This window comes from Leucoraja erinacea, chromosome 8, assembly GCF_028641065.1.
Source record: "Leucoraja erinacea ecotype New England chromosome 8, Leri_hhj_1, whole genome shotgun sequence".
NCBI classification, from domain to species: Eukaryota; Metazoa; Chordata; class Chondrichthyes; order Rajiformes; family Rajidae; genus Leucoraja; species Leucoraja erinaceus.
The window spans coordinates 54667216-54683880 of NC_073384.1; the positions used below are offsets into that span (position 1 = coordinate 54667216).

Genomic DNA, 16665 nt, shown 5'->3' on the forward strand with positions numbered 1-16665 from the left:
GAGACTGCTTACATGTGCAGAATGTTTATTAACAGGAGATGTCCATAAAGGTCATAACATACAATATACAAACATTACCCCTGGCTTCAGGCACTGAAACGTCTTGTATCTCCACAGTATGGCTTCTTATCCAACATCAATACAAGCACTTTAGGATCCAAATTACTAAACAAACAGCCAATTAAGCCTGCAGTCAGTTGGATAGATTAGTGGCCACAGAGACTGATACAAGATTTTCATCTCTTGAGCCAATTATGCAAGTGTACTGTCCACTGTGTTTCTTGGAAGATTTGAGAGAAGAGGCTATTTTTGTGACAATTGTAAATAAGATATAAAACCAAAAGTGGAAGGTGCTCCACTTCAAAAATGCCTACGTTACAATTCTTACAGAAATAATTTTGAAGAATTTATATGGTGAAGATGGTTTCATGAAGAAATCAGCAAAAATAAAATTACTTCTTTAAACCTTCAACGCAGAGCTGCTGTATGTAAATTTCCAGTGATTTCATCTTCACCAAGTGCTCAAGCGAATTCATTACTGGATCAAGGAATAGTTCAAATAGGAAATACTTACCTGTAACGTGTGAAGCAGGCAGTTTAAAAATAAAAGCTGAGAAAATACCTGCACAAAACAATCCTGATATAGTAAATGCAACTACATCATATAAAACAATAGAGCACATGAGAACAAAGGAATCTACATTTACTTTGATTCCTTCATTGCATTTGGCATCTGAAAATGTATTTTGGTATTCTTTCTTTGTGCACATCTATTTAAGAAATAAACATTTGCTGATGGCATTGCATACTGAAAGTAAAGCAAGAAATTCTGTTGCTCCCAATGAACTAATGCTTAATTCATCAGCCAACATTTTTATTATTAATTCTAATTCAGTTTAGTTTAGAGCTTCAACGTATGTACAGTCTACCGAGTCCACGCTGCCCATCGATCACTGTACACTAGTTCTATACCGTACACACTAGGGGCAATTTACCAAAGCCAATTAACCTACAAACCTGGGTGTCTTTAGAATGTGGGAGGAAACCCATGCGGTCACTGGGAGAACATACAAACTCCACACAGATAGCACCCGTAATCAGGATCGAACCTCTGTCTCAAGCTTTGTAAAGCAACAACTCTACCACTGCACTATTTATGCTCCTTCAAAATAGTGTTGATTTATGAATGATTCCATTCATACAAAAAAGGTTCCAATGGTGCAATTTGTTGTTTTTAACATAGTTCCTGTAACGATAATGATACCATTCATTACAAGGTATTCACAGATCGAGATGTTTTAAAAATCGGATTTAAGTGGGGGGGGATGAGTTACCTCCAAGTGAAAATATAATTATTCCTTTTCATTATTCACTCCTCTAATGTAAAGCAATACTTTAACACAAATAACGTTATGATTTGGTAACATTGAAGAACAACTTTTCCTCGAAGTAGCCGGACAACATTAACTAGAGCAATATAAATTCCTAGGTAGACACAAAATGCTGGAGTAGCTCACCGGGACAGGCAGCATCTCTGGAGAAAATGAATGAGTAACCTTCCGGGTCGAGACCATTCAGACTAGTTATGGATGAGGGAAACTAGAGATATGGACGATGATGTGCAGAGATAAAGAACAATGAATAAAAGAGATGCAAAAAAGTAACGATGATAAAGGAAACGAGCCATTGTTAGCTGTTTGTAGGGTGAAAATGAGAAGCTAGTGTGACCTGGGTGGGGGAGGGATAGAGAGGGAGGGAATGCCAGGGCTACCTGAAGTGAGAGAAATCAATATTCATAAGCTGCCCAAGCGAAATATGAGATGCGGACCCTCTAATTTGCATTTAGCCTCACTCTGACAATGGAGGAGGCCTAGGACAGAAAGGTCTATGTAGGAATGGGAAGGAGAATTAAAGTGGCCGGCATCCGGGAGATCAGGTCGTTTCAGGCAGGCTGAGCGAAGGTTTTCCGCAAAACGATCGCCCAGTCTACGTTTCTTAACAGAGTAAGCTTGTAATGCTGAAGTAATGATGTTAGAACTTTCTGTTACTGAGGTTGATGTTGTCCAAACCACTGGGATCTTTTATTTTATGGGACTTCCTTGGAATTTTTGTCTTCGCTCTTGCAATACTAAGTTATGCTATTACTGGGGCATTGGCTATATTCTATTACAAGATAGGCTGAATGATTTAGAAGCCTAAAATATAGGATCAGAGTTAAAAGTTTGCTCATATAAAATAATTCAAGCCCACAGGCTGAAAATGGATTCAATACTGTCTTAGTCACAGACAGTCTTTCAACTGCTAAAATAACACAAATGTAATTAATTATAATGTCGGGAGGAAAGATAACGCTACAAGGAGGGAAGATGATTCTCTTAAGTTGGCTGAATTGCCTGTAGTTTGAAGAAGATTAATAAAAAATGAATTGGCACAAATTTAACAATCTTTAGGGAGACTACATTGAGCATGGATGGAATAGTGCACCTTTCCACACTGACTAGAGCACACAATGCATTTAGGAATTTAGATTGCATAGGAAAGAACTGCAGATGCTGGTTTAAATCGAAGGTAGCCACAAAATGCTGGAGTAACTCAACGGGACAGGCAGCGTCTCTGGATAGAAGGAATGGGTGACATTATTCCAGCTTTTTGTGTCTATCTTCAAAATTTAAAATGTTCAGGCCCAAGCACTGACAATGTATAATTGTTCTTACTTTGCTGGGACTTAGCTACCCCCCCCCCCCCCCCCCCCCCCCAACAAATGTTTCTCTGATTTCTTGTATGAAAATTAAATTACTCCTACAAATGAAGCTTTGCTCACGTTGATACTCAGTGTATAATTCCTTATCGTTTATTTCACATTTGGTGATCAGTGGAAATCTAGGAAGATATACAAACGTTCAAGTGTAATCAAAGTTTGTATACCATAGAAGGATGAGATCATGACCACCTCATCGCTGGTGTCTGCCTCAACTTAGCCCTCTCGCTGACTGCTGGAAATACTGTCTCTTAACAGAGGTGTTGAATATAGGCTCTGCTTACTCACTCAACTAAATCCCATCTAGATATATAAAAATCAGCAGGGTTCTCCTTATACTCTCACCACTGTTTCTTGCTCAACCTGAGCTTGTCTGGTCATTTATCTCATTGCCATTTATGAGACCCAAATACCTATATTTTCTATGTCTGTAATTGAATTCTTAATTAATAAGGCCATTATGCCACTTTTCTTTGCCTCTCTAATTTTATAGCCGAGAATATTTAGTTCTGAATCATGCCTTGACTGAAGCCAACATTCCATCAAATTTATGGTGTTGCATTCTTCCATCTAATAAATGTCTGTAGCTTTATTTCAAATGCTCAGCATGTCAGCATAGAAATACTGCAACCTGGTCCATTTATATTCCTCAGTGCACTTATCCTTTCTATTTGCTCATTTTTTTCCTTTCTCAATCCTTGCACATAACCTCAATCTGATGTTTCTTAAGAAGCACATCTCCATAAGTCCCCTTGATCTTACAGACTTCATTTCTCTTTCAATCTTCTTATTCTTAAACACTCCTTCATCAGTTTTTATTACTCCATTTTACCTTATCTCAAAGGGCATTCTTAACAGTTCCGATGTTTGAAGAGTATCCATCCAGATGACTGTTCTTTCCCTAAAATTGCCCTGGGGATGACTAAATATCTTCTTTCCCCACTACTTGTTCAGCCAAATATCCGATCTGTGTCTCTAATTTTCTCGAATCACATTGTTGAATCTATTAAGGGATGGTTACTGTCAACGTCTTGCACTTTCAGCAAGAATGTAGTTGCTCAAGTTGTAAAACCACCATCATGGTCTTTCCTGTGACATTGCTTACAGCATGGACTTTGACCTCTGACCAGTGTACTCCATTTTCGGAAATCGATCTCGCTTTTCTGTTATCTCCACCCATCTTTTGTTTGGGTCACAGTTCATTAGTCAGCATTTCTAGTCAAATGCAAAACAAGGCTGTACACTTGTCGAACACACTTTCTCCCATAGCTCCATTCCTCCTTGCATCATAAGTGTTAAATCAGTTGAATGAGACCAGATCCACACATGTTCCTGATTACTGAGTAATTGCCTCCCTGGTTCTTTGCCAGATCAGAGCTGATGCAGGTGCAGAGTCTCCAGTTGTTTCAATAAAATAGGGGAAATACATTTATATTTAAGCATTTTGCTTTAGTTTAATATCATCCACAATTACTAAATCTTTACTGAATTACCTCTATTTTTTATTTACATCAACTTTAATATTTGTAATTATCTGAATGGCAGAGACATTAAAAGGGGTATTTGAAAACATAAGTTGGGAATTTTAAAATCGTAGCATCGTTCAGCAGGTGCAGAAATGATGTTTATATGCAACGGTGCAATGTAGGTCAATGAGGAGCAGTTCTGGATGGCCTCAAGTTTAACAAAGAAAGTGGAATGAGGGTGACTGGCAGGGGTGTGTTGGAATAGCTAAATCAAGAGTTAGCAAAGGCGTGAATGAAGATTTCAGCACTCTGTGGTTTTTAGCGGCGTGGAATCTGACTGTTATGGAGATGGAAATCGTGATAGCAGAGACATGTGATTCATCTGCAAAGACATTTAATATTCTTCAGTGACATAAGATTGATTAATACTGATATTTAAATCACTTATGTAAAGTCATTCAACCAATTCCCCATCAAGCAGAATATATCGTAGACTCTTCACACATATGCATGTATTATTTCATTTTCATCCATTCCATATTTATAAAGCTGTCCCTTCAGAAACTAAGCTAATGTCATTTGCTTTGCAACTTGCTGGACTTACGGCTTGACATGGACGTTTATTTTCTACTTCTGCTTTGAAACCAGAGTGCTTGTTGAATCGCCTCTAGTTTCAAATGGATTGTCTGGGAATTTACTCCTCTGTCTTGTGAGGAAATCCATGATGAAATGCTCAGTAAAAATCAATACAATGTGTCATTTATACTTGATATCTAAGGCTTTGACTTGCATTTCAATATATCTAGTTGTCCTAAATGTGAAGTTTGGTTAAAGGCCAGTTTGTATTTATTTAATATAAAACCTTGACAGAGCATCTTTCCATCATATAATTGCAGATTTTTGTGCAACATTGGCAAGAATTGCTTTGGCCATTTTGATTGTAACAGAGCCAGTATTAGCAATACTAGTTTACCTGAAACAGATTTTCGTGGTAGTAACTGTGACAGTGATAAAAACAAAACCATTAGAATAATTTTCCATCTGATAGGATATTGCATAATAACTGTGTTTCATCCGTGCGTTAAGCTGTTATAACATCAGAGAGTGATTAAGCAGATGTCTAGCTTCTGGCAGCTGTAGACCTATGATCTGCCATTCAGTTTAGCCTGGTGGAGAGAGAAAAAAAGAAATAAAGTATGACTTGAAAGTACAGTTAAGTGGTTGTTTTTTTTAAACCAGACTGGTTTATGCATGGGGCAGATTTAATTTTAATCAAATACTGAGCCATTCAGATATATTGGAAATTTTATTTTTCAAATAGATTTCTTAAACTATTTTTATTTTAATGTCAAAATATTGAAAATCTATCTAAGTCATAGGAGCAGAAATAGGCCATTCGGCCCATCGTCTGCTCCGCCATTCAATTATAGCTGACTATCATTCCCTCTCAACCTCATTCTCCTGCCTTCTCCCCGTAATCTTCAACGCCCTTACTAATCAAGAGCCTGTCAATCTCTGCTTTAAAAATCCCCAATGACATGGCCTCCACAGCCATCTGAGGCAATATATTCCACAGAAGCGTCGCCCTCCGGCTAAAGAAATTCTTCCCCGTTTCCTTTCCAAAGGTACGTTCTTTTATTCTGAGACTGCTCCCTCTGATCCTAGAGTCTCCCACTAGTGGAAACATCTTATTCACATCCACTATATCCAGACATTTCACTATTCAATGAGTTTTAATGAATCACCCTCTCCTCACCCTTCTAAACACCAGCAAGTACAGGTCCAGAGCCAGCAAGCGCTCATCATATGTCATCCCATTCATCTAGGGATCATTCTCGTAAACTTCCTCTGAACCCTCTCCAACGCCAGTACATCCTTCCTCAGATACAGGGCCCAAAACGGCTCACAATATTCGAAATGTTCTCTGACCAGTGCCTTATAAAGCCTCAGCATTATATCCCAGTTTTTTCTTTTAGTCCTCTTGAAATGACTGCTAACATTGCATTTGCCTTCCTACTACCAATTCAATCTGCAAGTTAACATTTTGGGAATCCTGCACCAGAACTCCCAAGTTCCTTTGCACCTCCGATTTCTGAATCCTCTCCCCATTTAGAAAACAGTCTACACCTTTATTCCTGCTGCCAAGGTGCATGACTGCACACTTTGCTTTGCTGCATTCCACCTGTCGCTTCCTTGCCCAGTCTCCCAATTTATCCAGATCCATCTCAGAGTCCTTACTATCTGCCTTCCCACCTATCTTCGTATCATCTGCAATTGTGGCCGCAAAGCCATCAATTCCATCATCTAAATCATTAATAATCAACATGAAGAGTGGAGGCCCCAGCACTGATCCTTGCAGAACATGACTAGTCACTGGCAGCCAACCAGAAAAAAGCCTGCTTTATTCCCACTCTTTGTCTTCTGCCATTCAGCCAACCTTATGTCCATGCCAGTATCTTCCCCCTAATACCATGTGCTGTTATCTTGTTTCGCAGCCTCACATGCGGCACCTTATCAATGGCCTTATGAAAATCCAAGTAAACAATGTTCACTGTCCTGTTATTTGCTTCCTCAAAGAAATCCAACAGATTCAGCAGTGTTCAAAGGCTATTTGATATATAAAGATTTATTGCCAGCATCGCTTGTAAATTTGTTTTAGAAATTCATAAAAAAGCACCTGAGATAGTTTTCTTAAAGCAAAAGTCTGCGAGACCTGAAATAAAATAGAAAATACTCAGCAAGTCTGGCAGTATTAGTAAACAGAGAAACAGAATTATAATTTCAGGATGATGACCTTTCCACAGAACTGAGGAATTGTTTGAAGTAAAACAGGATTGAAGATGCTATCAAGTTTGAAAAGAGGAGCAGAAGGAACATTCTGTCCTCCCATCCATTTTATAACCATATAACCATATAACAATTACAGCATGGAAACAGGCCATCTCGGCCCTACAAGTCCATGCCGAACAAATTTTTTTCCCCTTAGTCCCACCTGCCTGCACTCATACCATAACCCTCCATTCCCTTCTCATCCATATGCCTATCCAATTTATTTTTAAATGATACCAATGAACCTGCCTCCACCACTTCCACTGGGAGCTCATTCCACACCGCTACCACTCTCTGCGTAAAGAAGTTCCCCCTCATATTACCCCTAAACTTCTGTCCCTTAATTCTGAAGTCATGTCCTCTTGTTTGAATCTTCCCTATTCTGTCATGTGTGTGACTTTCCCTTTCCACTGGATAACAATTACTTGTTTGAATTTATTTATCTATTATTTTGTATCAATGATAAACAAAATCTAATCTTTGTAGAATCATACAGCACAGAAACAGGCCCATTGTCCCACCACATCTCTGCCCATCACCAAATACCTATCTGTACAAATCCGTTAACTTTTTATGCCTTGCTGGTTCAAGTGATCATCAAGATACTTAGAAATATGGTGAGAGTACCTGCCTCTACAACCCATCTAGCCTGAATACTCCAAACTCTAACTGCCCTCTGAGTGAAACACATTCTTGCTCAGATCTTTCTAAATCTTTTTTGGGTTTTGGTTTATTAATGTAGCCTGTACCGAGGTACAGTGAAAAGCTTTGGCTTGCTATCCAGTCAAATCACAAGTACAAGTGCAAAAAGAAAAATACCAAGAGTACAGAATATAGTTTCTCAGCCTTGTAGCACAACAGTTAGAGAGGAACAGATGGAGAGCACAAAGGTTAGGGATGAATTTGTAGGGATGAGCAATTTTACAGTTTTTAAACATTCATATATCAAATTTGGAAAGGTAAAAGGACAAAATGTTAGTTAATTTCAAAGCATACTTCCTTTTATCTTATCACTGTTATTTAAATTAACTTTTTTCTCTCTTTGATTCCTCTGTGGTAATAAATACCAATTTTCTCACCATTTTCTTGGTGCCTAATACTTATATTACAACAGGAACTGCAATTCAAAGGCATTTAATTGGCTGACTATCATTTTGGATTTTCTGAGGTTGTGAAATGTGCGTTATAAGTGCCAGTCTTTCATCTTCTGGCTGAAATAGTAGCTCTTTTCCTTGGAAGGAGAGGGCAATTAAATAAATTGAATTTTTGAAGTTGGTGGCATGATTATTAACACTGCATTCATCCATTCCCAATGAATGTAATTGAAGACGGGTCCTGTTCTTGTCTTTATTCAACATTGGGAAATATAACCATCATTCTTTGAATCTATGAATGATATTCAAGAGGTTATCATGTAATAATAATAATATATTTTATTGTCATTGCACATCAGTGCAACGAGATTTAGTTGCAACGAGATTTAGTTGCAACGAGATGTGATAAGGCAGATATTTATTGAGGTAAATTAAGTGAACTATAGGCCTTCGAATTTAATTCAGATTATCCTGCTCTTTTCAATGAGCCCATGCTAATGAAATCTCTGTATGTCTTAATTATAGCATTTGTAGGTGAAGATGCCCATCCTATCCCAGAAACCAACATCGGCAGCCGGATGATGCAAACCATGGGGTGGATTCCTGGCACAGGGCTTGGACCAAATGGCAACGGGGTTGCTGAACCCATTAAAGCTTTATGGCGACCTAAAGGAGTTGGACTTGGCTTCTGCTGACAGCCAGCTATTCAGCTCAATCAAAACAATATCCTCAGTTCAATGGAAACAACTTCACCAGCCTTTGCTGAATTGTGCTCAAAACATTGGTACACATGGTAGAATCGATTGTTAATTATATTTTGAATACAACGCATGCTTACTTCTGAGCAAAGTCAATGTTGATTTACTCTATTAATTGCAATGGAGGTTTCCAGATATAAAGAAGTGAATTTAATTGCTGTACATTTATGCACGTTCAAAGGTTTTTGCAGGCAATAATTCTATTTCATCTAAAATGTGGTGGCTGAAAGTGGAGGCAACAAATGTGAATTTATCATGAAATATGGCAGTGCATTACCTCTTCCAATACCCATAATATGAATATTTCTGTGTGTTTTTTGCATTTGTCATTCTGTTACTTACCACTGCTATGTTTCAATTGAAAAGATGATGAAATGGATGATCAGACATGTGATAACAGTATTGCAAGAAGCAACTCAGTGCAAGCTGTTCAGAAATGATTTTCAGTGATTGCATACTATCCATTAGCCTTTTGTTTGTTTATGTTGAAGTAAATTTATTTTAAATTCAACATTCTATTTCTTTAATGTCCAAAAACATTGTATATTGTACAGAAATTAAATAATTTCATCAACATGACAGACAAAATGTCCTTGAATAGATCCCAAAGTATATATAATATGTTCTACACAGAGACTACCTTAAATTCCAGATTTTAAGGGTTGTTTTAATTGAATATTCTGTCATGCTACATACTTTACACATAAAATGTAGGCCATGTATTATAGTGACTTACTTTAATAAGATAGTGCTCAGCCATATTGGAATAAACAGTGATTATTGTTGTTATAATAAGCACTCTAGTGCATTATTCTTTAAAAAGAAAGCTGGGATACAACTGATTATTGAACGTGCTTTTAATCACGTTAATGTACTGAGTTTTAGTAAACAGAACTGGTTTAAGATTTGTTCTCAGAATGCCTTTCTAAAACATTAATGCAGCACAGTTTCTGGAGTCTTTGCATTTAGAAATACAACCTATTGCCTCCTGTCTCACTAAGCAAGCACTTGATTTGGCCTATCCATCCATTAATTTATACTGTGGTTTGCAGGTAATAACCTTATTTAATATTCTAAATGACATTAAATGATAAAAGCATTGCATTTTTAAATATAAAAAACAATTGTAAGTGTCTAGTGTTCAGTAATATATCTTGCACACCCTATGTAGTGCAACTTATTCTAGCAATAATACTGATGCTGAAATCACTAATGTATATCTCAGAATGACAATATGGATTTTCTGTATTTCTGTAATCAGTCTATAATATAGTATTTAACAATAAGGAAATCCCTTATTTTTATATTTTGTCACAATTTTAGGTACCGCAACAAAACAGGACATGTGACAGTAAAATAATTACAAAGGCAAGATTAGGATGTAATCTAAGTAAAAAGGTTAAGAAAACAAACACAATATTTCTGAGTATCTAAATAGAAACTTACAAGGGAATTAAGATTTGCTTAACAGAGCAGTTAATTTAATTGGAATTCACTTTAATTCGACAAGTAGAAGCTCTTAGCTTAGAAATCTATTATGCTCGGGATGAGAATTGCTTTTTTTTCACTTTGTCTTTTATACTTGGACTAGACAAGTTTATTTCATTCTAAAATTCTCAATCAAATTCACACTCCTCCACCATAGATGAGGCTCGCACCAGGGTCTCTTCCATACCCCGCAACACTGCTCTCTCGCCCCATCCCTGTACTCGCAACAAGGGCAGAGTCCCCCTAGTCCTCACCTTTCACCCCACCAGCCGGCAAATACAACAAATAATCCTCCGCCATTTCCGCCACCTCCAACGTGACCCCACCACTCGTCACATCTTCCCATCTCCCCCCATGTCTGCCTTCCGCAAAGACCACTCCCTCCGCAACTCCTTTGTCAATTCTTCCCTTCCCTCCCGTACCACCCCCTCCCCGGGCACTTTCCGTTGCAACCGCAAGAAATGCAACACCTGTCCCTTCACCTCCCCCCTCGACTCCATTCAAGGACCCAAGCAGTCATTCCAGGTGCAACAAAGGTTCACCTGTATCTCCTCCAACCTCATCTACTGCATCCGCTGCTCTAGGTGTCAGCTGATTTACATCGGTGAGACTAAGCGGAGGTTGGGCGATCGTTTCGCCGAACACCTCCGCTCAGTCCGCAATAACCTACCTGAACTCCCGGTGGCTCAGCACTTCAACTCCCCCTCCCATTCCCAATCCGACCTCTCTGTCCTGGGTCTCCTCCATTACCAGAGTGAGCAACACCGGAAATTGGAGGAACAGCACCTCATATTCCGCCTGGGTTGCTTGCGTCCGGATGGCATGAACATTGAATTCTCCCAATTTTGCTAGCCCTTGCTGTCTCCTCCCCTTCCTTAACCCTCGAGAGCTGTCCACCCATCCCCCCGCCCTCGGGCTCCTCCTCCTCCCTTTTTCATTCCTCCTCCCCCCCCACCCCCCATCAGTCTGAAGAAGGGTTTCGGCCTGAAACTTCACCTATTTCCTTCGCTCCATAGATGCTGCTGCACCCGCTGAGTTTCTCCAGCATTTTTGTGTACCTTCACACTATTCGGTTGATGGTTTCTTACACCTATATTTGGTAATTAGCAATTAGTGATATATTTTTAACATTTTTATTAGCAATGGTCTTCTTTCATGTGGCGTGCACAGGCTAAAGTTGTTGAACAACTTGTTCTACTTGATCTTCCGTTTGTGCACGTCGAGTTGATTGCATTAGTCGAAACAGGGAGGACCACGTGAAGGTTGCAATCTTCCACCCACATTAGCAATGGTAAGGTAAAGCTACTGTTGTCTTTGTTGAAGTATGCAGTGGTTATCAACTGAATGGTGACTTGGATTACTTTATGTTCCATTCTCTAATATGAGATCAGTGTAGACAACTCTGCCTCATGATAAATCTTCAAACATTCTGGAGCTACAGTCATCGAGCTAAAGAATGTAATATGAAAAGAAAACCTGCCCTACACTTTAAATTAGCCAACGTATCGGGATAATTGCTTGGTACATAATTGCAATGCACAGGAACGCAAGAGGTGGACTCAGTCCAGTCTATCATGGCACTGCCCTCCCCACCATTGAAAGCATCTACATGGGGCAATGCCTCAAGAAGGTAATGTATATTATCAAGGATCCGCACCATCCAGGCTGTGCCATCTTCTTGCTGCTGCTATCAGATGGGAGATACGGAAGCCCAAAGTCCCACTCCACCAAGTTCAGCAGCATCCTGCTACCATCAGCTTCTTGAACTGACCTGCACAAGCTCAGTCCCACCTCAGCAATGGAAGAGTACAGACCATCTCTTGCACAACCAAGTTTTTGCATTCATGTCTTGTTGTTTTGCAGTCTTTTTCTTTATGTTGCCTGGGATAATTTATGTTTAATCGCTGTTTTTGTGTGTTGTCTGAGTCTATTAGCCTGTGATGTTGCTAAATGCAATATTTTCATTGTATCTCTACTTCACCGTACGTTTCCACATGGCAATAAAGGCATACATAATACATCCATGTGATTGCTTAAAAAGTTTTCAAAGATTAAATACAATTGATTATAATGTACAGAAATGTATTATTGGAGCTTATGTGCCATAGAGCTGAATGGACAAAAACAGCTTAAAACAATATTTACCAACAGCACTGTGCTATTAATTATTATGGGGAAGGATTTTTGGGTAGTTTGCCAAAACCAGTGTAGCTTGATTAAAATTCTCCCAATTTTGTTAGTCCTTGCTGTCTCCTCCCCTTCCTCAGCCCTCCTGCCGTCTATCTCCTCCCATCCCCCCGCCTCCTTGCTACTCCCCCTTTTCCTTTCCTCTCCCCCCCCCCCCCCCCCCCCCCCCCCCGATCAGTCAGAAGAAGGGTTTTGGCCCGAAAAGTTGCCTTTTTCCTTCGCTCCATAGATGCTGCTGCACCCGCTGAGTTTCTCCAGCTTTTTTGTGTACCTTAGCTTGATTAAAATGTATGAGTAACAATTACTTTACTTGTTTTCTTTTAGTATTAAAGCAGCAACTGGTTTGATTACTTAGCTAACATAGTCATACAGTGTGGAAACAGGCCCTATGGCCCAATTTGCCCACACCGACCACTCTGTCTACCACAATACCGCAATAACCAAATCTCATTTTATTAGCAACAATGTGCAGTAAAGAAGGTTTATCATCTTGTAACTTTGGATTTATTTTTGAAAGTAACTTTTAAAAGACAAAATCAAATTGAGATTATGGGTTTTCTGGATAATGGGAAAAGTTTAAATATTTCCATATTGCTCAGAGTTCTAACAAATATGACAACAGAATATTATGATGGGATTTATCTGATTCATATTTCAACTACTTCAAGATTCAAGAGAGTTTATTGTCATGTGTCCCAGATAGGACAATGAAATTCTTGCTTTGCTTCAACACAACACAACATAGTAGGCATGACTAGGAACTACTTGTCTTTCCCCAATCCACATACCCAATCGCTTTCACAGCTCGTCATTTACTTGCTGTCTTGCAAACACCTTTCCCCCATACCAGTTACTACTGAATTGATTCTCCCTACTCACCCTGTTCCCCCGTTTTTCAACAGTTCCCCATACCACCCTTGAATACCCTTGAAGACTGCTGCCAATGGAGCAGTTGTGCTAAATTTTCATTTAGCAAATATACTGCCTGGAGTAATGTGACTGCCAGTGGAGCAAAAAATATTTGAAGAAACTATCAAGGAATGGATCCAATTGCTTCACTTAAGACATTAGTTCACATCTGTGCTATAAGTAACCATTTATATCACTGAAAACTGTCTGTGTGCAGAATATGGCATGTTAACATTGATGAGTTTGGATCTGGTCACGTTTATCTCCATGTTCATTTTGTCAAAAGGAAAGGTTTGACAAAAAAAAACTGCAGGTGATGTCCAAAACTGGAATGTGCCCACTTCGCTGTGATAGTGTGCATTAATTTTGCTTTAATTGCCTCAATGCATACACTAAGCAGGAGGAAAGTAATGCCTGATTTAAGTTTTGAGATCTGATTTGAAGAGATCCTGCTCTCCCTCTGGCTCTGAAATTGACAGCATGTATCAGTTCCGAGTGACCCTGATAATTCGGGACAGCAAGAATGACTTTTGGTGCATTTAATCAGGGCGTTAGTGAGCTACATTTGAAAATACTGCAGGTTCATTCATTTCTCAAAAAAATGAGGACAGCTGGATTTTATGTTGTTGCAACCTTTCACAGCTGGACTCGAGATATTTGCATCATCGCTCTATACATTCTGCATCCAGTGGTAAAGGTTTATGTTTCCACGATGTGCAGGTAGTCTGAGCCAGCTAATGACAACCAGTTAGTTCAACAAGTAGTCCTCTTAATTGTAATCTGACAGGTGTCAATTCATCGACAAAGGATTTTTAAAAACCCACTTCAATGCTAATCAGTCCTATTTACAGAACTTGGAGAGGTGGTTTAAGTTGGTATCATTATCAAGCATACATGTAATCGCAAGGTTCATAGGACCTAGCTCAGGGACACCTACAAAATACCCAGTTTCTCGGCCATCAGGATCACGGAGAATGTTCCAATTATCTGCTTCATGTGGACACAATAAACTCAATTCTGGAGATGACTTAGAAGTTTCATCCTGCCATCAGAAAGAAGGTACAGGAGCCTGAAAACTGTAACGGTCAGGTTCAGGAACAGCTTCTTCCCTACAGCCATCAGGCTATTAAACACCACAACCTCGAATAAGCTTTGAACTACAATAGATTATTATTGTTATTATTGCACCATTATTGTTTGCTTTGTGTGTGTGTGTGTGTGTATGTATATATATATATATAAATGTGTATTTGTGAGTGTGTGTATACACACTGATTTTTTTTTTCCTCGTTTATTATATTGTTTACAGTGTACTTTGTTTACATATTCTGTTGTGCTGCAGCAAGTAAGAATTTCATTGTTCTTTCTGGGACATGACAATAAAACAATCTTGACTCTTGAAGTTGTAGTCAAGATTCAAGAGAGTTTATTGTCATGTGTCCCAGATAGGACAATGAAATTCTTGCTTTGCTTCAGCACAACAGAATATTGCAGGCATAAATAATACAGAACAGATCAGTGTGTCCATATACCATTGAATATATATATACACACACATAAATAAGCATATAAAGTGCAGTAGGCTAATTCAGATTTTGTTTGAGTTGAGTTTAATAGTCTGATGGCTGTGGGGAAGTAGCTATTCCTGAACCTGGTTGTTGCAGATTTCAGGCTCCTGTACCTTCTACCTGAAGGCAGCGGAGAGAGGTAAGTGTGTGGCCAGGATAGTGTGGGTCCTTGATGATGCTGCCAGCCTCTTTGAGGCAGCGACTGTGGTAGATCCCCTCGATGGTAGGGAGGTCAGAGCCGATGAAGGACTGGGCAGTGTTTACAACTTTTTGTAGTCTTTTCCGCTCCTGGGCGCACAAGTTGCCGAACCAAGCCACGATGCAACCGGTCAGCATGCTCACTACTGTGCACCTGTAGAGGTTCGAGAGAGTCCTCCTCGACATACCGACTCTCCATAATCTTCTCAGGAAGTAGAGGCGCTGATGTGCTTTTTTTATAATTGCATCAGTATTCTGGGACCAGGAGAGATCTTCGGAAATATGCATGCCCAGGAATTTGAAGCTCTTGACCCTTTCCATCATCGACCCATTGATATAAACGGGACTGTGGGTCCCCATCCTACCCCTTCCAAAGTCTACAATCAGTTCCTTGGTTTTGCTGGTGTTGAGAGCCAGGTTATTGTGCTGGCACCATATGGACAGTTGCTCGATCTCTTTCTATACTCTGACTCGTCTCCATCAGTGATACGTCCCACAAAAGTGGTGTCGTCGGCAAACTTGATGATGGAGTTTGCCCTATGACCGGCTACGCAGTCATGAGTATAGAGTGAGTAAAGCAGAGGGCTGAGCACGCAGCCTCGAGGTGCTCCCGTGCTGATTGTTATCGAGGCTAGCACATTTCCACCAATGCGAACAGAATGAGGAAGTCGAGGATCCAATTACAGAGGGATGCGCAGAGACCCAGTTCTGAGAGCTTGGTAACCAGCTTGGAGGGGATGATTGTATTAAATGCCGAGCTGTAGTCAATGAATAACAGCCTGACATGAGTTTTTGTTGTCCAAGTAGTCCAGAGCGGAGTGGAGAGCCAGCGAGATCGCATCCACCGTTGATCTGTTGTGGTGGTAAGCGAACTGCAGTGGGTCCAGGTTTTGTCGAGGTATGAGTTGATTTGCGCCATGATCAGCCTCTCAAAGCACTTCAACACAGACGTTACTGCCACAGGCCAATAGTCATTGAGGCACGTCACCTTGATCTTCTTAGGCACCGGTATTTGTTGGGATGCAGTCCTGCACACATTTCTTTATGAAGTCTAACGACTGTGGCATATTCGTTCAGGTCCGTTGCCGAGTCCCTGAACATTGCCCAGTCTACAAACTCCAAACAGTTCCTCAGCCCCCCCCCCACCCCGACCAGCTCTGAACAATCCTCACCTCTGGGGGTGCGCTCTTTAATTGCTGCCTGTAGGCAGGAAGAAGCAGCACCGCGGTATGGTCGGATTTACCAAAGTGAGGGCGAGGGATAAAACGATAGACATCCCTAATGGTGGTGTAGCAGTGGTCGAGGGTGTTTGGTCCTCTGGTGCTGCAGGAGACATGTTGGTGGAAGTTAGGGAGCGATTTCTTAAGGTTGGCTTTGTTTAAATCCCCGGCTATGGTGGCAAATGCCTCG

At 40.0% G+C, this 16665-nt stretch overlaps 1 protein-coding gene across 1 annotated transcript in view; it reads left to right on the forward strand.

The window, feature by feature from the left end:
• The window catches only part of gpatch2 (G patch domain containing 2), a 249740-nt gene extending 238961 nt beyond the window's left edge, over positions 1-10779 (forward strand). The window contains exon 10 of the mRNA XM_055639728.1: positions 8673-10779. Coding sequence (XP_055495703.1) covers positions 8673-8842 — 170 coding nt within the window. The 3' untranslated portion in view covers positions 8843-10779. The remainder of the gene's footprint in view (positions 1-8672) is intronic.
• The last annotated feature ends 5886 nt before the right edge of the window (positions 10780-16665 follow it).